The 22,671-nt window shown below is 43.4% G+C and overlaps 3 protein-coding genes across 6 annotated transcripts; 2 read left to right on the top strand and 1 right to left on the bottom strand.

Moving 5' to 3' along the window:
- Positions 1–271: 271 nt before the first annotated feature.
- LOC121198309 (cysteine protease ATG4D) lies at positions 272–5,642 on the top strand. 2 transcript variants are annotated; one of them, XM_041062340.1, is made up of 11 exons: positions 272–411; positions 1,653–1,903; positions 2,006–2,089; positions 2,195–2,368; positions 2,565–2,856; positions 2,949–3,013; positions 3,490–3,617; positions 3,882–3,960; positions 4,060–4,136; positions 4,543–4,662; positions 4,871–5,642. In XM_041062340.1, exons 2-11 carry the CDS (start codon positions 1,711–1,713, stop codon positions 5,036–5,038), a joined length of 1,380 nt encoding a protein of 459 aa, XP_040918274.1. In that variant the 5' UTR covers positions 272–411; positions 1,653–1,710; the 3' UTR covers positions 5,039–5,642. The 2 variants fall into 2 exon arrangements, with proteins under 2 accessions (XP_040918274.1, XP_040918275.1); XM_041062341.1 differs by lacking the exon at positions 272–411 and adding an exon at positions 757–837.
- Positions 5,643–5,698: 56 nt separating this feature from the next.
- LOC121198327 (galactose-3-O-sulfotransferase 2) lies at positions 5,699–7,414 on the bottom strand. The gene is made up of 3 exons (XM_041062368.1): positions 7,296–7,414; positions 6,755–7,078; positions 5,699–6,608 (listed from the first exon to the last, which is right to left on the bottom strand). Exons 1-3 carry the CDS (start codon positions 7,412–7,414, stop codon positions 5,699–5,701), a joined length of 1,353 nt encoding a protein of 450 aa, XP_040918302.1.
- Positions 7,415–8,416: 1,002 nt separating this feature from the next.
- Positions 8,417–22,435, top strand: smarca4a (SWI/SNF related, matrix associated, actin dependent regulator of chromatin, subfamily a, member 4a). Of its 3 annotated transcripts, none has more exons than XM_041062311.1 (34): positions 8,417–8,539; positions 10,654–10,917; positions 11,231–11,363; positions 12,109–12,567; positions 12,810–12,908; positions 13,005–13,260; positions 14,078–14,204; positions 14,346–14,519; positions 14,742–14,915; positions 15,039–15,206; positions 15,296–15,346; positions 15,435–15,565; positions 15,864–15,927; positions 16,021–16,130; positions 16,290–16,437; positions 16,538–16,701; positions 16,850–16,916; positions 17,053–17,163; positions 17,287–17,529; positions 17,658–17,771; positions 17,952–18,059; positions 18,206–18,292; positions 18,426–18,472; positions 18,580–18,746; positions 18,910–19,073; positions 19,183–19,410; positions 20,023–20,100; positions 20,191–20,409; positions 20,526–20,788; positions 20,912–21,017; positions 21,141–21,242; positions 21,405–21,537; positions 21,644–21,783; positions 22,160–22,435. In XM_041062311.1, the coding sequence occupies exons 2-34, from the start codon at positions 10,696–10,698 to the stop codon at positions 22,190–22,192; spliced, it is 4,890 nt and encodes a 1,629-aa protein (XP_040918245.1). In that variant the 5' UTR covers positions 8,417–8,539; positions 10,654–10,695; the 3' UTR covers positions 22,193–22,435. The 3 variants fall into 3 exon arrangements, with proteins under 3 accessions (XP_040918245.1, XP_040918244.1, XP_040918243.1); XM_041062310.1 differs by having other exon boundaries at positions 16,018–16,130; XM_041062309.1 differs by having other exon boundaries at positions 15,864–16,130.
- The last annotated feature ends 236 nt before the right edge of the window (positions 22,436–22,671 follow it).

The raw sequence follows: 22,671 nt of genomic DNA, 5'->3' as shown, positions 1-22,671 counted from the left end.
AAACCGAGCAGCTGACCAATCAGATATGTTTTAATATATATTATTTTATTTTGCCCTGTGAGGTTAATCCGGCCATGGTGCTCACGGGGGTTCATTAACACAGATTTTGACAAGATTAAAACAACAAACAGCATCATGGGAATAAAATAAATCAATCATCCATACAGAGAACGGGGGGGGGGGGGGGGGGGGGCGGCTCATGCTCATTGGTCCCCTGTTAACCAATCAGAGCAGTGCCGAGATGATCAGTGCGCAGTACAAACAGGAAGTGAGAGCAAACTCATTGCCCTGCTTCTTCTTCAAAAAGACCGAGCTCAGGCTGTTTGATGCCAGCTACAGGAAAACAGACGGACATCTGCTGTGAAACTCACTCAGTGGCTCGCTCTGAATAAAGACGATGTCTGAATGAAGGTAAATGAAGGATGTCGCACCCTGATAATCTCATAAAGTCCGTCTGTTTGGCTGCGTGGGGGCGATCTCTGAAGTTACTTAGTGGCTGGAAATGGGCAATTTGGACGAAAACTTAGCTCAAAGCGGTTTTAGACCCTTAAGTTAGATTTAATTCGCAAATATCTCATATCTGTGGTCTGAAAACGCGAGGTTCACACTTTCATACGATGTCTGTGGTCGCGTGGCGTGTTTGAGCACAAAAGAGCTGCATACATTTAATATTTTACCACATGTACAGTATGATTGTTCTGGATTTGTCTACTGTTATTAGATTATATAAGTTGGTCAGTGGCCTCTTTTCACTTTTCAATCAACAGAGGGAAAAAAAAGAACATTTGTCCTCGCAGATGATTCCAATTTGATTCCAGCAATTTGAGATTCAAAGAGGTAAAATCATCCAATACTTAACAAAAAAAAGTCAAATTTATGCAGGGGAAATTTGTTTTTGCATCTTAAAGGCCTCGTGACCGTTCAGATTTTTCTTGTGTGACCCTTAAGAGAGGCTGACCCCCTCTATTGGGAGCCACTAAACTGCTGAACTGTGTGTAATGTAATTAAACCTGAATCCACCTCCACCAGTTACTGCAGTAACTTATGTAATACATTATAACATTTTACTCACAAGGGGCCATTTTTCTCTAGAATAACTTCTTTTACTTTTGATTCTTAAAGTACATTTTGCTGTACTTTTATTTAGGTCGATTTTTGAATGTGTTACGTGTAATGGATTATTTTCACATGGTTGTTTGGAACTTTTACTTCAGATAAGGATCTTTGATTACATTACTGATGCATGTGCCCTTGTAACTATTCACACTGTGCCATTGAGTGTGTGACTGCTGTCATGCTGTCATCCTGTGTGGCTGTCAGTGGGATGTTTTAGAGGGAGCAGGACCAAATGTGTGGGTGAGAATAGGATACAAGCACCTCTCCTGCGGCAGCTACACTGACATATCTGAAATTCCTTAAGTCACAGGGTGCAGTCACAAGGTTTAACTCCTTACTAACTGTCATGGCCAATTATTGACTTTGCTGTGCTTAACATTAACCCATCAGTTCCAGGGGCAGCTCTGGTTTGTTTCAAGACAAAATAATATAATTTACATCATCTGTGGCTGTTTGTGCCGCATGCATACAAAGAGAATCTGAGTCTGTGTTGTTTTATTGTATCAGTGTTTTATGTTGCCGCTGTGTCTGTGTAGGCTGCCATGGAGATAAGGAGCCATTCTCCCTGCTCAGTCTCGGTCCTCTCCAGTTGTTATGAATCTCAGCAACTCCTCGCCTGGCTGTGAGTGCCAGTCCCCTACAGACAAACTAATGGACGACTGGCTCTTCCTCTCCTCTGAATCTGCCGGGCCTCAGGGTGTCGAAGTGAGCACGGATGTCCAAGAGGCAGAGGACAGAGGCAAACTCAGATCCAAGCTGGTCTCAGCATGGAACAGTGTCAAATATGGTCAGTATTATCTTTTGGGCTATTTTATATTGTTAGTGTGTAATAAGAGCAGATCTGTTTATGATGTCTTGTCATGTGAAAACTTTCTCTTTAATATATCAGGCTGGTCCTTTAAGCAGAAATCCAAATTCAGCAAGAGCTCTCCTGTGATCATGCTTGGAAAACACTATGAGCTCAAGGATCAAGGTGAGATCTTGAGCATTTGGCCCTCGCACCTTCTATAATTAGCGCAGTCATGTGATTCTAAAAGCAAGGAAGAAAATCCTCATTCGAGCTGTTTAACTGTGTCAGGGGAGAGAGAACTTTTCCGGCGTACCTTTGTGTCCCTCCTGTGGTTGACGTACAGACGGGGGTTCCCTCCGCTGGCCGGCTGCTCTCTGACCACTGACGGCGGCTGGGGTTGTGTTTTACGTACGGGGCAGATGCTGCTGGCACAAGGCCTCCTTCAACACCTGATGCCACCAGGTGACACACACCAGCACACTGAAATGTCAGATGTATATGTATGATAGCTTTCTTTCAGTTCCGAATGGGAAAACCGATGTTTCTCGTTCACTGAAGCAACGATCATTGCCATGACCCATGTCAAGAAAATATCAGGTGTTTTATTTTAGTTACATTCTACAATGCTGATGTTATGTTATGGTTTTTTCACTTTGAGGTTGGACTTGGTCTGTGAGCCACCATGTGGTCAAAGATGACATGGACCTAGAGAGTCGCCCTGCAGACAATGGACAGAGTTTCCAGGAGGGGCCGAATAAGAGGTGTCGAAAACTGAGCTTGGGTTCCATCCTGGACAGACCCATGGAGGCCACACACAGAAGGGTGGTATCATGGTTCGCAGACCACCCCACAGCCCCTTTTGGGATACACCAGCTGGTGGAATTGGGCAAAAGCTCAGGGAAGAAAGCTGGGGACTGGTATGGTCCTTCCATTGCGGCGCATATCCTCCAGTGAGACCTGATGACATAACCGATAACATACCAGTACAATTATCGCAAACAGCCTTTATCAAGATGTAACGGTGAACATCATTTTGTTTCAGAAAAGCTGTGGCAGCGTCTCCAGACCTTCCCAATCTAGTCGTGTACGTTGCACAGGATTGCACCAGTGAGTACGTCACTGTATTTGCTCTCTGATCTGAAGGCATAGCAAATGCAGCTGTGCTCAGAAACCGACATTATCAACCACCAGCTGTGCAAACACAGAAATGTGAAATCAATGTTTTATACTTCTTTAGACATTCCTCTGTACTTCTAAGGAGAGTGGGCGATTTAAATCACTTCATTTTCTTCTTTAGAGAGCAGTTTGTGATTCAGGGGTAGTGGGTGCACACACATAGCCTCAAACCACAAAATGAAAATTGTCATGACCCACTCACCGTCTTTAAACTTGTGTTCTTATCCTGGATTACACAGGAAAAGCCACTGAGGGAAATATGTTTTCTTTCAAGAAGGAGGAGATGGATGTTAATCCGCTCTGTTTTTGTTCTTTTGAACTTAAATAGCCTTAAATGGAGGTGAGAGAGGATTCAGTGACCCATGTGTGTCGTGTGTCTTTGTCTCTTTCTTTCCGTATGTGCTCAGTCTACTTAGAGGACGTGAAGAGACTGTGTGAGCGGCCTGTCCCTCAGCCCTGGAAGTCCGTCATCATCCTGGTTCCTGTGCGACTCGGAGGACAAGATCTCAATCCTTCCTACGTTGCCTGCGTCAAAGTATCCAAACAAACATTTTTATGCATTCATGTCTATGTGCATTCTGGGTAAACTGAAAGAGTTGATGGGGAAACATTTAACACTATTATTTACTCATCATTAGAGTGTTTTACCTACAGTGTGGTTACACAGTTGTGGGTTTCTCTGTGTTATGAAAACAAAGAAATCCCTGGTCTAAAGCACAGAACAAGCAAACATGACTGTGTTCATGAACAAAGAACAACAAACCATTCTTTGGTTCTTTGTTGTGTTTTTTTTTCATAGGAACTCTTCACGTTACAATGCTGCATCGGAATCATTGGGGGCAAACCAAAGCATTCTTTGTTCTTCGTCGGCTTTCAAGGTATGTGCAGTACAGTGTACATCAGAACTATCGAGCTCAGCTGTTTGATGTCAGCTTTTCACTTTTTTCCTCTCTTTCCCTGGCCCTGCTGTGTGAAAGATGATCATCTGCTGTACTTGGACCCTCACTACTGTCAGCCCACAGTGGATATAACAAAGGACAACTTTCCTTTGGAGGTATAAGGAAGTACCATTTCTCTTCTTTTTGCTCTCGTTTCCTCCTGTGACAGCTGTGTTCAGCCAGGTAAAACCAGTGGGCCCCAACCTTTTTTTCAGACTTATCCCTCATGTTCCAAATGTGTTCATTTGAACAGATTTTCAACTGGATGTTGTTGTAAAATATACTCAATATATAGATTTTTTTTTTTTTTCAAAAAATCCAATTATGATTTCCATTTTTTTCAAATTAGTTGAGTTACTCCTCAATCTTTCTGTGTACCCCTGGTTGTAAATTACTGATGTAGACTTGCTAACAGTATGAATGTTAATGACGACATCCACAGGCATCACTTTCATTACGCCCATTGAGACCTTTTTCTGATGAGTATTCTGTTCTTTTGCTTCCTCTCTACACCACTTGCAGTCGTTTCACTGTAAATATCCCAGGAAGATGTCTGTGTCTCGCATGGACCCCAGCTGCACCATAGGATTCTATGCTAAAGGCCAAAAGGACTTTGAATCATTGTGCACAGTTGTTAGTGAGGTATGTGACTGGGGTATTTGGGTCTCATTTCATCAAACCTTTGGCTTGTTCGAATGCTGCTGTGTAGCTTTTGGATAGTTTAATAAGATCATCTCAGGTGGAGTGAATTTGTCTTGTTGCAGGAAAGTGTTTGGAAAATGACCTAACTTGAATGAATTTGTACAACTGGATCTGGATTCTGCCTCTTTTTTTTTTTTTCTTCCCACAGGCTCTCTCCAAATCTGCAGAGACGTACCCCATGTTTATATTTGCTGAGGGACGTAGTCAGGAAGAGGAGCGAAGCTTTACACCCACAAACAACCTCACCTATATCCAGAGGAACGAACGGAGAAGAGTTGACACTAGCAACAGCATGGACGAGTTTGTTCTATTATGAACAGAAGAACTTAAAATCTGCCCTGAGGGGCGTTCAGTGATCAGTGATCGCATATAAATGTAACATTTACACTGTTACACAACTACTGAGCATAAGAACAATGTCCTCAATGTCCACAAGCAATAACCTCAAGGGACTCCTGGAAGGTTTTATGAAAAGAAGTGGTAAGGTATCATTGATGACAATTTTTATTGCTGTGTTGTGCTCATTTGTATTTTTTATTTATTGTTTTAAGAGGAGAACCTGAATGAATGAATGAAGATTATTCAGTTGAAGGAATTTAAGAGATGAAGGATGGTTTCTCATGGTTTGTCATCTCAGCCTATTGGTGTTTATCCATAATATCCATGAATTTCTTTTTACTCAACCTATTCAAATGAATAAAAATGTAATGTGTGACCCAGAGACAAACTTTAGGTAAGTGTTACTATGAGATGAATAGATTAGAAAACTGGACTCCTGTCAACATGTGACTCACATGTGAGTTGCACTGAAAGTAGATGACTTAACTGGAGCATTAGTCAAATGTTGTGAATGTACTGAGAATATTTGTATGAGCTGGATAATTTTTACTGTCTTTTATCTGAATAAACAGTGTATGAATGACAAAGGAACTCATTTGTAATTCTGTACACCTTCCTGTACAGTCCCTTACACATATTACTCTGTAGGTGCAGCCCTCACATCTCGACCATACTGCTGGAAATACAGATGTGCGTGATACTGAAGTTCAGGCATCACGAGACGCATACAAAATCCCTGCTCCTCCTTGGTCAGGTTCCCCTGTACCTGATAACCCAAGATGGTGACTGAATCTGTCTGCCAGGGTCTTATGAAGTCCTCCAGTTCCTCAGGGGGTACCCCATTTCTGGCCACACATTTCTGTCTGATTCGGTCCGTGGAGGCCCTCAGCAGAGCCACCTCTCTGCTCAGCCTCTCCAGTCCATACTGTTCTGCCTTCTTCCAGAATACCTGGAGGAAAAAGTCATAAAGCAACACGTCCAGGCTATTCCAGGCCCGTACCTTGGCTTTGGTTATGTCGTCCATAAAAGTGACATCCTCTGTGGAGCGAGTGTTGAGGCGGACATAGGCTAGCTCCTCAAGCTCCAGCTTCAGCAGGGCCCCTAGGAGGACCAGGGACTCGTCAAAGTGCTCTGCAATCATAACCAGCTGGAAGGTCTCCTCCAGCAGAGTGAGGTCAGCCGGCCTTGAAGAGTTCAACTGCTGGCTGTCGAGGCCTAAATCAAAGCTCATGGGGTTCTTAGCCAGGCTGTTCTCAGGCTCTTTAGGGTCCCAGAATGCCTCTGGTGACTCCAGGAAAACCGACAGTGCAGATTTGTGCTCTGTTGTCTCTGCTGCCTTTTTGGCTAAAATGAAGGCAGGAACAATGGATTTGTAATAAGAAAAAACAGACTCAAACGTCTGTAAAGGGTCACGGAGGATGGTGATGTAGGTGGTGTTTGGTGGCATCGTCTGTTTCAGCTGTCCCACGTCTAGACGCATGTGGCTACAAAGTATGTCAAACTGAGAGGAACCATCAGGTAGCTCATCCACAAATTCTGCCCTGAATCTGAAACCAGGAAAAGGGAAGACACACAGTTTAATGGTTTGATAGCGTGTGTGGTTTGACAATCACACCCACATCAAACTGGTGAAAAGCAGAACCAACATAGAGATTCAGAGCCTGTTTAGCAAAGAACAGTCACAGTGGCATACTTATCTGGATAACTGAACTGATAGGTGTAATAAGGGAAAGCGAATGTGGCTCTGTGCTTCTCTCCCATGCGGAACAGTAGATTCTGGATGGTGCTGCTCCCTGTCTTGTGTGTTTTGAGGAAAACAACAGGAGGTCTATGTGTCCTTGTCTTCTCTATATCATAAAGACTGGCATCCTTTTGAGCTTGTGTACTGGAGGACTGAGATTTACTTCTTCCTCTGTAGTTTAGGAAAGGATTGTTAGGTCTTTGCTTGGCATTGGAAGGGAGTCCCTCTTTACCCTTCACTGGTATCTTACTCCAACCTTTGGGCCAGTCATTAGGGCTGTGACAAGGAAATACAGGTATTTAGCAATATTTTGTCAAGTAAAACGATGTTTGGAATTTGTGGACTCTGCTCGTTTTTATATTCATATACTATCATTGAATGAATGAAAGATAAAAAGGTGAGCTTATAGAAGATTCTGGGGACTGCAGACATATACACAGCAGAATAACTAAGGGCTGAGGCATACAAAGAGAAATTACATCCTGTTACTTACCGTGAATGCTGTAACAAATGAGTACCAAGAAGTATGAGCAGAAAGGTCACCCCCAGGGTCACCATGAGACCTGCCACACGATGTCTCCAAAGCTGGGCGGCCAACCAACGGAAGGACATTTCTCAGACTTTGCCTTTTGGTGGTTTGTTTTCTGTCAGCATACTGTGAAGGGCTGTCTTCAGCATGGGGACTCTGTGGCTTAAAGGCACTGACACAGAAATGACCTCACCTTCCTTAAGCTGATCAGTCACATGTTACAGGGCTTCCAACATGGAGCAGTAAATAACTGTTTGTCATGCAAAACTACATGGAGATTCAAAAACAGGCTGTGCGATATTTCCAATGATGCTTTTCTGTGTATGCTGCTTGTATGTACGCTGTGTGTAAATGTACAGTTAAAAGTAGTACGCTTAAATACTGAACAGCTCTTTCACAATTATTCAATTAATCAGTTAGTCAAAAAACTGATTTTGACCCTGATTAGCATAATCAGATCATCTACAATGTCATTTTTAAAGCAAAAATGCCCAAACATTTCCTGTTCCAGATGTAAATTTCCTTTTTTCTCTTTCTCTTTTTCTTATATGATAGCAAACTATAACTGAATATGGAATTGTTATTTGGTTAAAACAAGCATTTTGAAGGAATCATCTTGGGTTTGGGGAATTTGATGTGAATTTTTCATTAAATTTCTGCCATTTTTATATCAAATGATCCGTCGATTAATCTATAATTTAAAAAAAATCATTACGTACAGTACTGGTACTGAATAATGTATGCTTTTCAAGTATATATACAAGCATACAAATACTACACACTGGCAAATGTGTGCTAGTCTCCCTCCATTGCTCGACTAATACCGTCTCTAAGTTCACCTTCCTGGATCTATTACAGTATGTATTTATTTGCATATTTAAATATAGGCGCAGTTAAATGGTAATAACCCTCGCAGTGTCCTCCACAATACTGTGTGTTTTAACTCGCTCTCCCATCCCCCACGACGCTTCTCTGTCTTTCATTCCTCTCTGTAATACAGAGCGCGCACTGGGCATGCGGGAAGTGAGCGAGACGGTGGATGGGGGCGCTGCAGAGTCGTACATGCCGGTCCCTGCGATACAATCTACCGAGAGAGGGGGGTGAAGGAAAAAAACCAACTGGGTAGGTCGGTCTTTGTTTCTGGCTAGGAGGAAAACCAAGATACGTTGCGACCGGTGTGGAATCAAACATCACCTTTCACCACTTGTGTAAGTAAAGTATAATTTTGTTTCTGGATGAGGGGAGTTTTGTCTGTGTTTTACGCTGCTGTTAGAGGATAAATGTGCTTTTACAGAGTGTTTTTTGGGGGTTTGAGAAAAAGATGAGACCGACATTACAGAGCCGCTGCTGTGGCGCGACAGTGTGCAATGAATGAAAATTGTTTTTGGAAATGTACTTAGAGCGGAGCACTGAGCCAAGGGTACGGGAGGCGCGTTGGATCAATCAGCTCCAGCGATGAGGGATGCTCTAACCGTTCAAATGCCGCCGCATCTGGACAAACATGTCTTTAAACAGCACATTTTTCTGCCTAATTGGCCTGGGAGAGCATGGCCGGCTAGGCTAGCTCGACTAGCTCGCTAGCATGCTAGCCACCGTCAGCAGCCAGCTTATGTTGTTGTGGGCTTTTTCTTTTTAACCTAGTAGGCTGGTGTTCTTTGTAGCTTTATCTCGCATTTAGAGTAATTTAACGGCTGGGCCATTTTGTCCAGCGAATGCCAGGAAACTTTTTTTTTATTGAGAAACAAGAGATTGAAATGTTGGCTTTTAAGTGACATTAAATGTAGCGAAAACTATAAAACCCGGCTAGGCCTGGCTAACGCTAGCAAAGCTAAGAATGCTAATAATAGCTAACCCAACTGTTATTTGTTTGTAAATATAAACACTGTAACAGTTGGACTGACACAGAGTTTTGACTCTGGTCAGCTGTTCTCTCTTTGTTGTTCGCACTCATCTGTCCCTGTATCTGCACTGGCTGTATCTTGTTCAGTACAGCTCCATCTACAAGGGTTTTTTTTTTTCTTGACCATAGTTTTGACCCATGAAGTGACAGTTTAGATGACCTCCTGTCGATTCCCGGTGTACATGGAGTTAACATTCTATAGAAACCGTTACATCGCTTTACAGTCTGAATTAACGCTTACGAGTCAGATATGTGCTATCATTGTTGGGAAAAGCCTTGTTCAATCCAGAACCTAACCATCTGCCACAGTTTGAACTAATAAGAGGTCAGATTTGGACACATTTAAAAGGGAACCTCACCCTACTAAGACAAAGACAAAGACAAAAACAATTTCCTTTCATACATCCATCATTTGCAATGTGATTAGTTGTGGTTTAGAGGTGTTGGTTGTAGTTCACACTGAATGCTTCTGAGCAGAATTTGATGTGTGTGGTTTGCCCTTTTCAAAGCACCAAACAAACCAAATAATATTTTAAAAAACAAACAACAGCATCACTTTCCTAGGGTAAAAACTCAACATTGATCCATCAACCTCACCAAGTTACACCAGCAGTTTTTACTGCTGACTGCACCATAAGTGAACATGATTTGATTAATTTGCAACAGTTTTGATAACAAATTAACAGTTTTAGCCAGTTATCAGATGGAAAGACCAAGCAACCCAGTTTCCTTCCTGAGTCATTGTTAATTAAATGTGTTTTGGTTTTGTCAGACAAAACAGGCAATTTGAAGACATCATGTTTGATTTTTGTTAATTAGAGTGAGCATTTACACTGTCTTATGATATTTTCTATACAAAAGGTTTTTTTGGTGTTTTTTTTGTTTTTTTGGTGCTGTACTGCTGCTGGTACCCAAATTTCCCCAAGGGACCTCCCAAAGGGATTAATAAAGTATATTCTATTCTATTTACTGAGTATTCAAATAAATGATGCATAGGTTAATCAGAATACATGAGTTGCTGCCCAGGTTAAAAGTGTAACTATGGTGGTTGAGTTTTTGAAATGTAATGAGGTGCTTTGAGCATTACAGAACAAATCTCATTGTAGTAAGCTTTGGCTGGTATATGCAGACCTCAGCAGATCACATCCAATCTTGTCTGGTGAATTTGTGCTTAGGCAAAAATGCCTTTTTGTTTCAGTTTTGTTTTGGAAGGCTTGCACGTTTTTAAAATAGAGAAAAAGAGAAGGTGGTTTCTATTGTTTCAATATTGCAGGGTCCTCTCTACTTTTCTGACTGAGTCAACACACACAATAATTTTACTTGAAATAACACCCTAAAGTAAATATACAAACACGTACACTCGTCTGGTCACACACATGTTCTGATCATTTCCTAAATTCCCCTTGTCATCTCTCTTCACAGGGGTCCTTGCTGCTGCCACACATTCCCAGTTTCCCCTGAGAGATGTCCACTCCTGACCCCCCGATGGGAGGGACACCTCGGCCTGGACCCTCCCCAGGCCCAGGGCCATCTCCAGGAGGCATGATGGGCCCGAGCCCGGGCCCCTCACCAGGCTCAGCCCACAGCATGATGGGGCCCAGTCCAGGACCTCCTGGATCTGGACACCCCCATCCTCCACAGGGACCCTCAGGATATCCTCAGGACAACATGCATCAGATGCACAAAGTACAAAATTCTTATTCCTTTGTTTACCCTGCCTGCATTGATTATTTTCCTCGTAGGTTTACACTGAATTAAATGGTGATGTAATGGTGCATGTTTAGCTTAACTTATTGTGATTATGCACTAACAATTAACTAATTTACAGTTGACATTTCAATTGTTATTGACAGTCTTAATTTAAATATTACTGTCAGAGTTGATATCTTTTACAAAGCAGTTTACACACTAGGACAACATAAAATAGGTTTGAGTCAAATGTAAAAAAGAATGAAACAAGCTTTGTTTTAAGCATGATTATTTTGTGTCTTTACAACAGTCCATGGAAGCCATGCATGAGAAGGGAATGCCTGATGACCCTCGCTACGGCCAGATGAAGGGCATGGGCATGAGACCAGGGGGGCACAGTGGTATGGGACCCCCTCCAAGCCCCATGGACCAACATTCCCAAGGTAACAAATCACACACTATTCCATTTTATTTAGCTCATGTTTTAAGTTTAAGATAAAACGTGTGTAAATACTGTACATTCTCATGTAAATATTTTCGTGGTAGATAGTTTGAATTCTCAGACAACTGAGGGTGTGTTCACATCAACACACAACAAAGACTGAAATTAAGGATTTCCTTCTTGTTCCCGAAAGGCTCCACACAGCATGAACTAGTAATTCTGTTTCGTAGACATAGAGTGTGAACAACAGGTACAGTGTGTGTGTGTGTGTGTGTGTGTGTGAACCCATCCAGCCGGTTCCTCTTCTTGTTTTGCTGCCTAAATGGCACCATGAGCAGACAGCAGTGGGCAGGGTGATGGGAGGGGCGTGGTTGAGGGGTTTTCCCTTTCAGACAACAACAAAGGCAGCTGCATCTACAAAACCACACAGTCACTAAGCAAAAGAGGATAGGAAGAGAGAGAGACACTCAGGAGCACTAAAATGGCATGACAGCAGTGTTAAAGTTGATTTATAGAATGTGGAGATGGTGGAATGTGTAAGTGAGTTGAAGAGCATTTTGGTGTGTGTCACTTTGTGTTATGTGTTTGGACCTGTACCCTACACTAAACATAATAAAACCTCATGTTCCTTAGATTATGGTCAGTGTCTTAAATATCATTATGGGTAAATCCGGCATAGTGCAGTTAGCACGATGCATGAATCATTGTTTGTCATACCCATCATGCAACTGTTCTGTGTTCCCCAGGTTACCCCTCGCCACTGGGTGGCTCAGAGCATGCGCCAAGCCCTGTCCCAGCCAATGGCCCTCCCTCTGGCCCCATGATGCCTGGAGGTCCCTCTGGCCCTGGGGCTGGCCCTATGGAGGGAAGTGGTGACCCTAATCAGGGCATGGGTCAGCCTAATCGTGGCGGTCCCCAGGGTCCAGGTGGACCAGGTGGTGCAGGAGGTGGACCTGGTGGTGCAGCTGGACCAACTCCTTTCAACCAGAACCAGTTGCACCAACTCAGGGCCCAGATTATGGCTTACAAGATGCTGGCACGCAATCAGCCCATACCAGAGCACCTGCAGATGGCTGTGCAGGGGAAGAGGCCCATGCCAGGGATGCAGCAACAACCAATGCCTAACATGCCACCTTCTACTGGACCTGGAGGTGGACCAGGGGCTGGGCCAGGACCAGCTCAGGCTAACTACAACAGACCACACGGTGAGCTGAGGAAGGCCCTCAGAATGCCTGTTGTTGTAGTGTGTTTTGGTAATCTGTTTGTGCACAGAAGTATATCCTAGCAGATTTCAACATGAGCTTTAAACAATGAAAGCAGAATATTAGATAGCTCAATGGAGACCCCTGGTGGCCGATCATGATATTGTTTGTTTTGTCCAAACATTTACTAATTACTGGACAAATTATACAGTTTTTCATATTAATACATGACATTCCTGTTTCAGGCATGGTGGGCCCCAATATGGCACCTCCTGGACCTACAGGAGTTCCCCCAGGTATGCAAGGCCAGCCTACCAATGGACCCCCTAAATCATGGCCTGAAGGTACACTTAGTCCTGAGGTTCACTTCAGTCAGCACTGTGTATTTTTTTATGTGCAGATGCAGCAAAACTGATCTCTTCTACATTCATGTCTGCTAGGACCAATAGTGAATGCTGCTGCTCCATCCAACCCTCCCCAGAAGCTGATTCCACCTCAGCCCACTGGCAGACCCTCCCCTGCTCCTCCCTCTGTGCCCCCTGCTGCCTCCCCAGTAATGCCCCCTCAGACACAGTCCCCGGGACAGCCTGCCCAGCCGCCTCCCATGATGCTACACCAGAAGCAGAACCGTATAACCCCTATTCAAAAACCCCGTGGGCTGGACCCAGTGGAGATCCTCCAGGAGAGAGAATACAGGTGAGATAGAGTTGGGGGTTGTGTGGGAGAACACACTGGAACAGTGTTGAATTGTTTTGTGTATCTTCTTAAAACACTGCAAAGCAAAGTTCTGTTCCCTTATTTGGATGGACCCTGTTATGTTAATATTTCATATATAATTTTTTTGTTTGAATGCTTCTTTTATTGGATGTAGTTTTGACTGATGCCACATACCAAAGCATTAATAACATCTTAATCCCCTGAATAGAGATCAGTGTCTAACAGAAACCTTTTAAAACACCTTGTCTAGTAAGCTTCACATTTTATTTCATTTATTACATGTGGCACTAATAACAAGCCCCCGAATGTAAAGTGCAGCGTTTACTTGATGTTAGACATGAGTTTGGAAACCACGCTGGTAGGAATGGTCATGTACTGCAACAGATGGGAGGAAGCTAATGAACTAGATCTTCCAGTTTAATATACAACAGCTATGTCTGACAACCTGCCGCATGATGCTGGTTAATCATTTACATGCAGTACATGAACTGAAGAGAGGTGGACCAAAGACTGAACCCTGTTGACTTTCTGTTTTACTCCCTAGGGAAGATTAGGTCTCATTATTGACACACCGGATAAGATCTGAACAATTTAAGTGAAATTAAATCTGAAAAGTTTATGGGACTGTCATGTCAGTTTTCAGTGATCGAGAAACACCTTAAAAAGTGTTTGATATATAGTTCTTTTACCATCACCATTAGTCCTCTAAGTTTTTGATGATAATCTGGCAGGGGAGAAAAGTAACGCTTTGAATTTTGGGTAATTATTCCAGTTTTTTTGGACATATATTTTTCAGGCTACAGGCCCGTATTGCTCACCGTATCCAGGAGCTGGAGAACCTGCCTGGCTCTCTAGCTGGTGACCTGCGCACCAAGGCCACCATCGAGCTCAAGGCCCTGAGGCTGCTTAACTTCCAGAGACAGGTAGAAACATAAAAAATACAATTCTTACACTTACTCGACTTGTGCTTATTAAACATGTCTCCAATGTTACTGTTGTACTGGCATGCCATTTATTTCCCTAACATATAATAATAATATGTTGTCTTTTTTTCTTACCTACAGCTGCGTCAGGAGGTGGTGGTTTGCATGCGGCGTGACACCGCTTTGGAAACTGCCCTGAATGCTAAGGCCTACAAGCGCAGTAAACGTCAGTCGCTACGTGAGGCCCGCATCACTGAGAAGCTTGAGAAACAACAGAAGATCGAACAGGAGCGGAAACGTCGTCAGAAACACCAGGTACAGAGTCGGAAAAGAGCGATGAGGGTGAACTAAAGGGTTTATAGCAAGGCAAAGGGATTCAGTTGGCTGTTTCGTATCATTAACAGTGACAGTGATTATATTTCTTAAGAGAGAGGGCAACAGTTTAAAGAGGAGAAAATGACCTTTTAAAAAGAGCTTAATTTACGCTCTTTACTTACTGGATTTAATAATCACATTTGTGTATTGTTCTCTTCATAGGAATACCTCAACAGCATCCTGCAGCATGCGAAGGACTTCAAGGAGTACCACCGCTCCATCACAGCGAAGATCCAGAAGGCCACCAAAGCTGTTGCCACCTATCATGCCAACACTGAGCGTGAGCAGAAGAAGGAGAATGAGCGCATCGAAAAGGAGAGAATGCGGAGGCTGATGGTGAGACTCTGATCTATTAAGGAGACACCTAAATTCAGTATTAGCCTGTATTTTCTGTTTGGTGGACAGTTACTGAAATATATGGCAGAAAAGCATCTGACCTCCCTGTGAATCTCTCTCCAGGCTGAAGATGAAGAAGGCTACCGTAAACTTATCGACCAGAAGAAAGACAAGCGTCTGGCCTACCTGCTGCAGCAGACAGACGAATACGTGGCCAACCTCACTGAGCTGGTGCGTGCCCACAAAGCCGCACAAGCCCTCAAAGAGAAGAAAAAGAAGAAGAAAAAGAAGGTAAACGTTTAAAGCATTCATAATGTTCCTCTTTGTAAGTTTCAGTTGCATTTTTTTGACACATACTTTAAATGTTTTTATGTTTTCAGAAGCCTGAGACTGCAGAGGGTGGTGCTCCTGCTCTCGGTCCTGATGGAGAAGTGAGTTTAAAAGAAAAGAAAGAAAATTTTTACAGATCATCTATATTTAAATAATGTTTTTCTTCTTCTCTTTCCTGTTGTCTCGCAGCCTTTAGATGAGACCAGTCAAATGAGTGACCTGCCAGTGAAGGTCATCCATGTGGACAGCGGAAAGATCCTGACTGGGGTTGATGCACCTAAAGCTGGTCAGCTGGAGGCCTGGCTTGAAATGAACCCAGGGTAAGTGTCATGTCTACCTTTATAACTTTAGCAAGTGAGATAATCACATTGTTGGATGTAGAAAGTGATACTTTCATCAAATGTAAAATCCCTTGCTTTTATGCCGTTACATACATGAAATGGGAGGAGATTCAGTTATTTGGATTCTGATAATAATTCTGGAAGTTGACGTTTGGGAATAAAGGTCTAAAGTTGCAGCTCATAGCTGCTGTAGCAAATGATTGTCCTTCAGCAGAACAGAAAAGACAGACCCATAACATTCCTGTAAATGTATCTAACTTTGTCAAAAACATTGCAGATACGAAGTCGCCCCACGTTCAGACAGCGAAGACAGCGGTTCCGAAGAAGAGGAGGAGGAGGAGGTACATAACACAGTGAACTCCACACCAAAGCAAAATTATTTTCTGATCAACAGTTTTCTAACCCCCCCCCCCCTCCCCCTTTTTTTTCAGGAGGAAGAAGAGGAGCAGCCTCAGCACTCTTCAGCTCCAGCAGAAGAAAAGAAGAAGATTCCCGACCCTGACAGTGAAGATGTATCTGAAGTGGATGTCCGGCACATCATTGAGTAAGATGGACCAATTAAGATTTCGGTGTTAACAGTCCCTGTGCCAACGTCAGATCATGAATAAACTGTGCAAAGATATAGTTAAGGAATTACTTTTTTATCTCATGTTCTCTCTCTCTGTATCTAAGTTGTTTTTATTTTATGTTCTTCACCCACCAGACACGCCAAGCAGGATGTAGACGATGAGTACGGTAACGCGTCCTTCAACCGAGGCCTGCAGTCCTACTACGCTGTGGCTCACGCTGTGACTGAAAAAGTGGACAAACAGTCCACACTGCTGGTCAATGGGCAGCTCAAGCAATACCAGGTACACACCCAAACCCCCGCTGAAAAGAGGAGTGCGTAGATGGTTTAATAATTTTTTTTTTTTAGTAAACTGAGGCTTACTGTGAGCCTTTTCTTCTCAGATCAAAGGTCTGGAGTGGCTGGTGTCACTTTACAACAACAACTTGAACGGCATCCTGGCTGATGAGATGGGTCTAGGAAAAACGATCCAAACCATCGCCCTCATCACTTACCTCATGGAGTACAAGCGCCTCAACGGGCCCTTTCTCATCATCGTACCTCTCTCGTGAGTCCTGACTCAGTTCCCTGTGGTCACAAACTTAAAAGCAGTATACACCTTTATAGAGCGCTGTATGGACTGTGTTTTTAAGTTCATATGTTGAGTAGAGTTGAAAGTTTTCTGAACTTGTTGTGGTTTTTTTTTTTGTTTTTAGAACTCTATCAAACTGGGTCTATGAGTTTGATAAGTGGGCGCCATCTGTCGTGAAGGTCTCCTACAAGGTCAGTGGCACCTACTGGGATATTCTGCCAGTTACTTTTTGTCATGATAAAAAAAACCTTTAAGGTCAGTTGTAAATGATTTTTTTTATTTATACACTATTGAAACTAAATGGAATGCGATTCCGTTCACTTTCAGGGGTCTCCAGCTGCTCGACGTTCATTCGTTCCCATCTTGCGCAGTGGCAAGTTCAACGTGCTGCTCACCACATATGAGTACATTATCAAAGACAAACAAGTGCTAGCAAAGGTAAGGAAGCATCCTCAGATGTAGCTTTGATGTTCTGTGCAAATTGTGTTAATTCATGAATGTGTCTCTCAGTCATGAGGTTTTTCTTTCAAATTCCTAAATGCTCTATATTTCCTCCCAAAGCTTCGCTGGAAGTACATGATTGTTGACGAAGGCCATCGTATGAAGAATCACCACTGTAAGCTGACCCAGGTCTTGAACACGCATTACTTAGCCCCGCGGCGTCTGCTGCTCACAGGTACTCCTCTGCAGAACAAGCTCCCTGAGCTCTGGGCCCTGCTCAACTTCCTCCTGCCCACCATTTTCAAGAGCTGCAGCACCTTCGAACAGTGGTTCAACGCCCCCTTTGCCATGACTGGAGAGAAGGTGATAAACATAGCAGATAACATTTTCAAATAAACCTCCACATAACAGGAGTTGCTGTAAAATATATTTGGATTCTAAATTTACCCCACTCATCCTTCTTTTCATTTTTTTTTTCTTTTTTATTTAAGGTTGACCTGAATGAAGAAGAGACCATCCTGATCATTCGACGTTTACACAAGGTTCTTCGACCTTTCTTGCTGCGCCGACTCAAGAAAGAGGTCGAGGCCCAGCTGCCCGAGAAGGTCAGGCTGCTTTCAGATTTATTTCACCTGCCTGTTATTCACTTTTATTGAGATCATAATTGTTATGATTCATCCCTAAATGATTTATTTACAGCCCTTGATTCTTGCTAACTAGTTTCTTCATTGCTCTCAATTCTATGCTTCTCGATCCTAAGTCTTTCCCTTATTGTTGGTTTCTAGGTGGAGTATGTGATAAAGTGCGACATGTCAGCCCTACAGAGGGTTTTGTACAGACACATGCAGGCCAAGGGAGTCCTTCTCACAGATGGGTCAGAAAAAGACAAGAAGGTAAGACGGAACAGATAATGTCTTTAAATGTAATTGGTGAGACCTTGCATTGTAGATAAGGGAAGTTTAGTACAGTGAATGTTATTTCAAAGTTTAAAAATAACTGGAAACTAATAGGTGCATTTTTTTCCTTCTAAATCTTTCAGGGTAAAGGAGGCACGAAGACCTTGATGAACACTATCATGCAACTGAGGAAGATTTGCAACCACCCTTACATGTTCCAGCACATTGAGGTACCAAAGAGACTCTTGAGCTTGACCAGGCTGTTACTAGATAATAAAAATAAATAAGAAAAAAGTGTACGAAGGCAGAATTCACAACTACAGGAATGATCTTTAATTTTTGCTTTCCTTTTTTGTTTTACAGGAGTCCTTCTCTGAGCATCTCGGCTATTCTGGTGGAATAGTGTCTGGGTACGAAGAGTTTGAAATTGTGTGTGTTTGTACAGCTCGTGTTTGTCTTGTGTAAGTGTGGATCTCATGTTGTAAACTGTCTCGTTCTTCATCCTCTGCCTGTCCAGCCCTGACCTGTACCGCTCCTCTGGGAAGTTTGAGCTGCTGGATCGTATCCTGCCCAAGCTGAGGGCCACCAACCACAAAGTGCTGCTCTTCTGTCAAATGACCTCACTCATGACTATCATGGAGGACTACTTTGCGTACCGCAACTTCAAGTACCTGCGTCTGGATGGTAAGACACCTCTGACCAAGGCAAACATTTGGGCTGTTATCGATTTGTTATCGCCATTCTCCTACATTTTACTGCACAAACGTATTTTATATGTTGGTTTTACTGTTAATTGATCATATGGAACAACTGAGAATCAGTTTTTAAATCTTTTCCCCTCCCATAGGAACCACTAAGGCAGAGGACCGCGGCATGCTGCTGAAGACATTCAATGACCCAGCCTCTGAGTACTTTGTGTTCCTGCTCAGTACCAGGGCAGGAGGCCTGGGCCTCAACCTGCAGTCTGCTGACACAGTCATCATCTTTGACAGTGACTGGAACCCACATCAGGTACTGATGTAAAAATATCTTGTGTAAAAATAAGAAATCCACAACAGTTTTCACAGCCATCACACACAATCACTCCATCTAATCTCATCATATGTTTGTCTTCCTACAGGACTTGCAGGCCCAGGACAGAGCCCACCGTATCGGTCAGCAGAACGAGGTGCGCGTGCTCCGCCTCTGCACCGTCAACAGCGTGGAGGAAAAGATCCTGGCAGCGGCCAAGTACAAACTGAACGTGGACCAGAAGGTCATCCAGGCCGGCATGTTCGACCAGAAGTCCTCAGGCTATGAACGTCGGGCCTTCTTACAGGCCATTCTGGAGCACGAGGAGCAGGACGAGGTCGGGGCTCGAGGAGGCTGCCGCACTAGGGGGGCGTGGGTGGGTGTGATCTGAACCTGTTCCCACATCGCCCACCCACCCACATCCGCCTGTGCGCTGCCCCACCTCTTCATTCTCTCCTTTTTTTTTCTCCTTCTCTGTCTCTTTTCCTTACTTCCCTGTTTTCTCAGGATTTGTGAGCTTTCATCAAACCAGACTTCTCCTTTTCTCCTTTATGTATTTCTGCTTCTGCACAAACCTTTGATGGTTAATATGATACTTTATCTCTTACAATATAAAAATGGTCCCTTTTTTTCCCCTTTCTGCTGTTGACTTTTTTGTGCAAATATGTCTTGCTGTCTTGCTTTTTTTTTTTTTTAACTTTGTATTAACGTTCAAATGTATCTCTAGTGATAACTCAAACAGTTGAATATGCAAAGCTGTAGTAGAGACTTGCAAGGGACATTTACAATGCCTACAGTATAGTACAGTACAGTAAAGATTAATATATACATTGTGTATACATTGTTCCCCTTGTTGTAAATGAGTCATTAGTTCAGAGACTTGGCTCTGAGGTACCACATAAACCTGCCGTTAGCCTTTTCTCACTCCCCCTGTCTCATTCATCTGTAGGAGGAAGACGAGGTTCCTGATGATGAGACTGTCAATCAGATGATTGCCAGAAGTGAAGAGGAGTTTGAACAGTTCATGGTGAGTCCCAGTTCCATTACAGTTGTTGGACACTTTGTAATTTCACAGTCTGAATCCACTGACCCGCTGCTGTGTGCTTTTTAATTCCAGCGCATGGATCTAGACAGACGCCGCGAGGAAGCCCGCAACCCCAAGAGGAAACCTCGTCTGATGGAGGAAGACGATCTGCCTGGTTGGATTCTGAAAGATGATGCTGAGGTCGAGAGGCTAACTTGTGAAGAAGAGGAGGAGAAGATGTTTGGCCGAGGATCCCGCCAACGGAAGGAGGTGGACTACAGCGACTCGCTCACTGAGAAACAGTGGCTCAAGGTGGGGTGTTATCATATTTAGCTGTTCAGCATATGACTTTACAACTGAGGAGGCCACATTGTTTTAGTCTTCGTTATCTGTCGAGCGTTTTCTGACCTGTTTTTTCCTCACCACAGGCCATCGAAGAGGGTAATCTAGAGGACATCGAAGAGGAGGTGCGTCACAAAAAGACAACCAGGAAACGCAAGAGAGACCGTGACCACGATGGCGGGCCGGCCACACCCAGCTCCAGCAGTGGTCGAGGGCGGGACAAGGACGAGGAGGTGAAGAAGGCAAAGAAACGTGGTCGCCCACCCGCTGAGAAACTCTCTCCAAACCCCCTGTCCCTCACAAAGAAGATGAAGAAGATCGTGGATGCTGTCATCAAATATAAGGATGGGTGAGAACGTTACTGCATCTTTAAACCATTAGCAACTTCATCTTGAATCTATTGTGGTACTTCGAGCTTTAGCAGTGACTCGCAATGATGTATACTAAGACCACAGCCTCCCTGTCTTCATAGTAATGGGCGACAACTGAGTGAAGTCTTTATCCAGCTGCCCTCTCGCAAGGAGCTGCCCGAGTACTATGAGCTGATCCGCAAACCTGTGGACTTCAGAAAGATCAAGGTATGATGAAGAAGAAGGACTTTCCAGTTGTTTTTTTTTTTGTTTGTTTGTTTGTATGTTTTGTTTTTTTTTTTTTAATCTTATTATCTACTGGATGTTTCACTGCTGCTTTCTGTTCATCAGGAGAGGATCCGGAGCCATAAATACCGCAGCCTGAACGACCTGGAGAAGGATGTGATGCTGCTGTGTCAGAACGCCCAGACGTTCAACCTGGAGGGGTCTTTGGTGAGTTCAGCCGGGAGCACACTCACAAATGTTGTTATCTATTACAATACAATACAATTTAATCTTAAATTCACCATAATTTACAAGAAGTCAGTATTAGGGAGCCTCTGTTTCAGGCAAAGCTTCTATAATCTCTCTTTTTACTTTTTGCAAATGTTTCAGATCTACGAGGACTCCATTGTGCTGCAGTCTGTCTTCACCAGTGTGAGACAGAAGATTGAGAAGGAGGACGAGAGTGAAGGAGAGGAGAGCGAGGAAGAGGAGGAGGAGGCAGACGAAGGCTCCGAGTCTGAATGTGAGCATCAGAGACACAGTATTTATGCTGAAGCTTGAAGTGAAGCTTTTACAGAAATGAGCAGGGGTTAGGCACCGTGATGTTTACGATCTTCATTTTCCGCCAGCTCGTTCAGTGAAAGTGAAGATTAAGCTGAGCCGAAAAGAAAAGGGGGATCGAGGAGGAAAAGGACAACGACGGAGGGGCCGTGGTGCCCGGGCTAAACCTGTGGTGAGCGACGACGACAGCGAGGAGGAACAGGAAGAGGTGAGAGAAGCTGTTCACCCACCAGAATAAAATCCCAGTGACAGAGATATTTCCTTTACTTTCCAGTTAAATGCTGCAAATAGAGTTTTTAAAAGCTGAACAGAACTCTTTTAATGCACAAAGACACTTTCAGTGACAATTTGTGGAGAGGGATGAGCAGGATTTTGAAGATTTTTAGCTTTCTTTGTTCATATGTTTGTTTATGGGATGTAGACTGAATGTCTCTGGGTTTTGGATTGTTGGACATGTCAAAATGCTCGAAAATAATGTTTAAATGTTGCACTGTTCATGAACACTCCCTCCCTCTGGCGGTCTTTGCGTCCTTGTGTTGAATAACAAAAGCAAATCAGCTTTTCCGTTGTGTTGTTTGATTCAGGAGCGTTCGGCCAGCGGCAGCGAGGAGGACTGAAGTGAACCACTCCTGATCGGACCAACGGCCCACTGAGCCCCTTACTGGACTTTATATATTTTACTTAGATACAGCAAGGAGACAGTCAGTGGAAGAGGCCTAGTTTTACCTAGATGAGCTGATTTTTAGTGAGACAATTGTATTCTCATTAAAGTATACCATTAATTAAAAACCGATAATAAAAAAAAAACTAAAATATAAAAGATATGAACCATTCACTTCCATATTTAAACCATTTTTCCCCAGTATGAGTAGTAGTGTGTCGCCTTTTTGTTTTCTCCTGTAAGTGGAAAATTGACAGAGCCTGACTTATAGATTGATCGTGGGCCATTAAGACAGCTAACTGTTTTTTTTAAATGGTATTCATTTTGACGTCTTTTACTTTGAGACAAAGCGTACATGTGAACCAGGAGTCGCTGCGTTCCCCGAAGTCACTTTTTGAATGCATGTCGTGCGTGTCTGTGGAAATGCACCTGGAT

This window comes from Toxotes jaculatrix, chromosome 18, assembly GCF_017976425.1.
Source record: "Toxotes jaculatrix isolate fToxJac2 chromosome 18, fToxJac2.pri, whole genome shotgun sequence".
Lineage (NCBI taxonomy): Eukaryota > Metazoa > Chordata > Actinopteri > Toxotidae > Toxotes > Toxotes jaculatrix.
The sequence above is the reverse complement of the archived record's forward strand: the minus strand, read 5'-3'. Positions and strand labels throughout refer to the sequence as shown.

Coding starts and splice junctions, on each gene's coding strand:
- LOC121198309 (XM_041062340.1), top strand. CDS start 1,711: ATGAATCTCAGCAACTCCTCGCCTGGCTGTGAGTGCCAGTCCCCTACA. Junction 2,369..2,564: donor TCAACACCTGATGCCACCAG/GTGACACACACC, acceptor TTTCACTTTGAG/GTTGGACTTGGTCTGTGAGC. Junction 2,857..2,948: donor ATTGCGGCGCATATCCTCCA/GTGAGACCTGAT, acceptor ATTTTGTTTCAG/AAAAGCTGTGGCAGCGTCTC.
- LOC121198327 (XM_041062368.1), bottom strand. CDS start 7,414: ATGTCCTTCCGTTGGTTGGCCGCCCAGCTTTGGAGACATCGTGTGGCA. Junction 7,079..7,295: donor CATTTGTTACAGCATTCACG/GTAAGTAACAGG, acceptor TCCTTGTCACAG/CCCTAATGACTGGCCCAAAG. Junction 6,609..6,754: donor CAGTTCAGTTATCCAGATAA/GTATGCCACTGT, acceptor TCCTGGTTTCAG/ATTCAGGGCAGAATTTGTGG.
- smarca4a (XM_041062309.1), top strand. CDS start 10,696: ATGTCCACTCCTGACCCCCCGATGGGAGGGACACCTCGGCCTGGACCC. Junction 15,566..15,863: donor TGGCTTGAAATGAACCCAGG/GTAAGTGTCATG, acceptor AAAACATTGCAG/ATACGAAGTCGCCCCACGTT. Junction 21,243..21,404: donor TCAACCTGGAGGGGTCTTTG/GTGAGTTCAGCC, acceptor CAAATGTTTCAG/ATCTACGAGGACTCCATTGT.